The sequence below is a fragment of the Castanea sativa genome, chromosome 8 (assembly GCF_040712315.1).
Source record: "Castanea sativa cultivar Marrone di Chiusa Pesio chromosome 8, ASM4071231v1".
Taxonomy (NCBI): domain Eukaryota; kingdom Viridiplantae; phylum Streptophyta; class Magnoliopsida; order Fagales; family Fagaceae; genus Castanea; species Castanea sativa.
Window position 1 is genome coordinate 49,117,665 of NC_134020.1, and position 4,865 is coordinate 49,122,529.

The following is a 4,865-nucleotide window of genomic DNA, read 5'->3' on the forward strand; positions in this document are numbered from 1 at the left end:
TTTATAATTTTAATTAGTATTTTTATTTTTTTGCTTATTTGAAAATTGAAACCTTTGGAATAGGGCAAACATATGGAGGACCGAGGATCTCACACCACACCACCATAAAGTTAAAAAATTCCAGACTTGTCTCTCTCTACTATTCCCTTATAAATGGGGTTTGACCCATTACACAGAAACAACACTATCAACAACAAAGACCACTAAAAACTAATAACTTTCTTTGTCTTATTATAAGACTTAGAAATTATGATTTAAAAAAATGTAATCAAATTAATCATTTAAAAATTGTAATTAAGTAAAATTTAAAAGACAATAATTAAAGTGAATGAAATTAAGAAAATCAGATGTTGGTGCAGCCTATGGTCCAGCTGTATTGTTCAGCTAGAGAGAGAAAAGACACTGTGTGTGTGAGTTTAGACATAGAAAGAGAGAGGGAGAGAGAGAGAGAGAGACTCATGTTTTATGTTTTGTTGTTGTTGTTAACTAGAAGCTAGTTTGGTGTCTCTTTGTTTGCATTTGCAGAGGTAAAAAAAGACAAAGCTTTTATTTTTATTTCTGTTTGTTGGATCAGATTTAAGGGAAGTGAAACTGAAGGGCAAAGCTCAAGAGATAAAACTGAAAGTGCCCTCGATCTGAGCCTCTGAAGCTTCTCTAAATTTGATTCTGGAACTTGGGTTTGGCTGTAGACTATATATTGTGTAGTTATCTATGACTGTAAGCTTCTGAGATGGAACGATCTTCGAATGCTCAAAGGGTCATCAGAGTTCAAGCTCCACTGGTTAGTTTAATTGACCCTACCCAATTTTTAAATTTGTTTTGTTTTACTTTTTGCATCTACTTTCTTTAAATTTATGAACTCTCAGAGGCACCCAGATGGGAATTGTAGTTGTATTTGTGCATTTCTTTTAAGGATATATTGAAAATCTGAATTTGGTGGGCATATGTGTTTGAGGGTTGGTTCTTTTGACAACTTGCATTTTTCTTTTTAGGGGTTTTGACTTTATGGCTTTTTGGAGATACCCAGATGGAGATTTTGCTTAAATGTGCAGTCTTTTGAGGGAATTTATGGAATTTTGATTACCCCAATGTGTTTGAGAATTGTTTGGCTTTTGAATTCTGTGTTTAGTCATGCCAGCTGACTTCTCAATTTGGTATTTTGGGGTTACTTCTACCGCGTTTTGTTGTTATGTGTATTGATTTCTTGTTTTTAATAAAGACTGGTGCTAGTTTCTGTTGAGTGATAGTCAAGTTGGATCTTAAGCTGTGTCTATTTTTAGCCTGTAGAGTTCTATTCCATCAGGGGGGTTTGAATTCCTCGTTTTAAAGGAAAATATGTCAATGTGGCAATGCTAATGCTTATAATGGATTATAGGAATAGCATGGGGTGAGAAATGATATTTTCTTTTCATGAATTTTCCAGGATGGTATACGAATATTCCTTGTACTTTTGTGAAAAAAACTCATTCATGTTAGGAGTTATGTTGAGAGGTTAATTTATGGAACAATTGGTTTGTTAGGTATGTCACACTCAAATTTGATTTTTTTTTCATAAATTATGTATTTTGCATAGAGGGTTTCATGTTTATGATTCTGCTGCATTTGGGTATTGGAGTTTTGATCCTGCCTTTACAAGCGCTTCAGCCTTCTGCTTTTTTTCGTTGTCAGTTTTTATAATATTATTACTAAAGGCTTGTCAATTTTCATTACAATTTAGGCGTTGAACACCTTATGAGTTGTTCACAATGTTTCTGTCTTGTTCTTGGTTCCCTTTTGCCTATACATATGGCCTCCATTATAGAAGTATATGCAACCAATAAATTCTGATGTTGACTAATTCCCTTTGGGCCTAGGGATATTATGTCTAGATGCTGATTTTCAAATTTCTATTTGCCACTGTTTTATTCCTTGATTAAGTATGACTCTGACTGTTTGTTTGTGTCCATGTGTGGAAACAGCCCTCCTGTATTTAGTCCTAGAACCCCCCCCCCCCCCCCCCCCCCCCCCTTTTTAGAGTGGTTCTGTTGCTTGATATGGTCTAATTTTATTTTTTTGTGCATGAGATAGTTTGCACATGAATGAAAAGATATGTGTGCTTGTACCTCTTTTTGCATTAAAGAGTTTGTTTGCTATGTGCAAAATTTTTGAAGCTTAAACCTTTTGTTTTGAAGGTTAGGTTACATTTTAATATCTACACAAAGGTTTTGAACAGTAATCCATGAAATTGTCTTGTACTCTTGTGCACTGGCCATGTACTTGGGTTACAACTTTCTAGTAAATGCATTCCATTTCTCTTTAGATCTGGCATAAGCTGAGAATAGCTATAACTTTAAGAGAGGTCATAAAAATGACAATATTTGAGGAAAGAAGAGATAGGAAAGACAAGTGAAACTAAATATTGAAGTAATAGGAGAAGGTAGTTTATAGCATTGTAGAGAAACAAAGTTTCATTGAACGGTTTGTGGTATATTATTTATATTTAGATATGCATTTATACGTTATTCTGGCTCATTGGAATGCTTGAGTACTTTGTGGACTGACAATTTGGTCTAACTCTATCTGCTATCTCAATTACTTTAAATTTGGCGTTATTTAAAGATATATATCTTGCTGTCAAGAAATTCCAACTTTGCTAAGACAGCTCATGACTTGAAAACTCCTCTGTTTTTCTTACCCCATTGAACAATTAATTAGACAAATTTGAGGACATTTCCCCACTTTGGATTTGTCCTCCTTTTGTAGATGAATAATTTACTAAACAGGAGGAATGAACAAGATACACTTCCTGAGTTAGGATCTCAAAGTTCATTGTATTCCAATAAAAGACACTCTCTCAGGACAGGCTTGGATTTACATAAATTATTCTATTCGAAGTTTTAGCACTATTTTTTTTTTTCTTTTTCCTGTTCCCTATCTCCATGAACTGCTAATTGTCTTATCTGGTATGATTTTCTTCTTTTCTTGTTGGCATAAATTGTGATATTTTTGTGAGTAGGGTTAGGGATCCAAATCTTTGCAGAAGGTGTCATAAACAACTGTGGAGCCTTTAGCATTGTCATTAGCTTCTCAATTTTATTGCTCATCTTTCTTCCTACTGGTGTGTATATATTTTGATATTTACTTGCGTCCTAATAAAGAAAATTTTTTGCAGGTCGATTCTGTCTCATGCTATTGCAAAGTAGATTCAGGCTTTAAAACAGTTGCAGGAGCAAGAAAATTTGTCCCTGGATCGAAGATTTGCATTCAGCCTGATATCAATCCTAATGCACACAAGAGCAAAAACTCACGTCGAGAAAGGACCCGAGTGCAGCCACCCCTCCTTCCTGGCCTTCCTGATGATCTTGCTATTGCTTGCCTGATCCGAGTCCCTCGTGTTGAACATAGAAAGCTCCGTCTAGTTTGCAAGAGATGGTACCGTCTTCTAGCTGGAAACTACTTTTATTCTCTTAGGAAAAGTCTCGGAATGGCAGAAGAATGGGTTTATGTCATCAAAAGAGACCGTGATGGAAGGATTTCTTGGCATGCTTTTGATCCCACCTACCAGCTATGGCAGCCACTTCCACCTGTCCCAGGGGAATATTCTGAAGCACTGGGTTTTGGCTGTGCTGTCCTTAGTGGTTGCCACCTTTACTTATTTGGAGGAAAAGATCCAATTAAGGGATCTATGAGACGGGTCATTTTCTACAGTGCCAGGACAAATAAATGGCATAGGGCACCAGACATGCTTCGAAAACGTCATTTCTTTGGTTCTTGTGTCATAAATAACTGCCTTTATGTGGCTGGTGGGGAATGTGAAGGAATTCAAAGGACTCTCCGATCTGCTGAAGTGTATGAACCTAACAGGAATAGGTGGAGCTTTATTTCAGATATGAGCACAGCTATGGTGCCATTTATTGGAGTTGTTCACAATGGAATGTGGTTTCTAAAAGGCCTTGGGTCCCATCGTGAGGTCATGAGCGAAGCCTATTCTCTTGAAACTAATACCTGGACTCCAATTAATAATGGGATGGTCTCAGGTTGGCGCAACCCCAGTATCTCCTTAAATGGACAGCTCTATGCCTTGGATTGCCGTGATGGATGCAAGCTTAGAGTTTATGATAGAACCACAGATTCATGGAACAAATTTATAGATAGCAAGCTCCATCTAGGGAGTTCTCGTGCTTTGGAGGCTGCTGCTCTTGTTCCCCTTAATGGGAAGCTTTGCATCATCCGTAACAACATGAGCATCAGCATTGTTGATGTTTCGAGTCCAGATAAACATGTGGAGAGCAACCCTCACCTTTGGGAAAACATACCCGGGAAAGGTCATTTCAGGACTCTCGTCACAAATTTGTGGTCTAGTATAGCTGGCCGAAGTGGTTTGAAGAGTCATATTGTGCACTGCCAGGTGCTTCAAGCATGAGGAGCAGATTCTATATTTCATGCTTTGCTTAAGGCAAGAATTTGAAGAAATGGGAATGGAGAATCCAATGTTACTGTGTATGAAAATCTAAGGCAACACATTGATCACATGGAATCTCCATCCGCATTTCTTTTGGGAAATTCAATTTGGGAACTGATCATTAGCTTTTTATGCAGTTACAAGGTGAGGGTGGTTTTCTATTGGTTTCGGCAATAGAATTGAGGTCATTTCTTTACATTCATGAAGAGAGAGCAGATACTTGTAAATCTTGTTCTTTGGTTTTAGGGTTCATGACTTTTCTTGTGGGATCTTATCTTTAGTAATGTGTAATCTTGGAGATATGCTTTGTGAATATATATGGTCTCTCAACGATAAGTCAAATATACTTCAATTATCTCTGTGACTTTGCGTCACATTTATGTCATCTGCAATCAAATTAAGAAATTGTTTTATTTAGGTCAAA

General features: G+C 36.8%; 1 protein-coding gene across 1 annotated transcript; it reads left to right on the plus strand.

Annotated features, from left to right (window-relative positions):
* Window positions 1–375: 375 nt before the first annotated feature.
* On the plus strand, window positions 376–4,865 carry LOC142607689 (F-box/kelch-repeat protein At1g55270-like). Its single transcript, XM_075779278.1, has 2 exons — window positions 376–781; window positions 3,152–4,865. Exons 1-2 carry the CDS (start codon window positions 731–733, stop codon window positions 4,400–4,402), a joined length of 1,302 nt encoding a protein of 433 aa, XP_075635393.1. The 5' UTR covers window positions 376–730; the 3' UTR covers window positions 4,403–4,865.

What these genes read in the sequence shown, in the direction of transcription:
- LOC142607689 (XM_075779278.1), top strand. Translation starts at nt 731, where the DNA reads ATGGAACGATCTTCGAATGCTCAAAGGGTCATCAGAGTTCAAGCTCCA. An exon ending in TCAGAGTTCAAGCTCCACTG is followed by an intron (nt 782 to 3,151) that starts GTTAGTTTAATT and finishes AATTTTTTGCAG; the next exon opens with GTCGATTCTGTCTCATGCTA.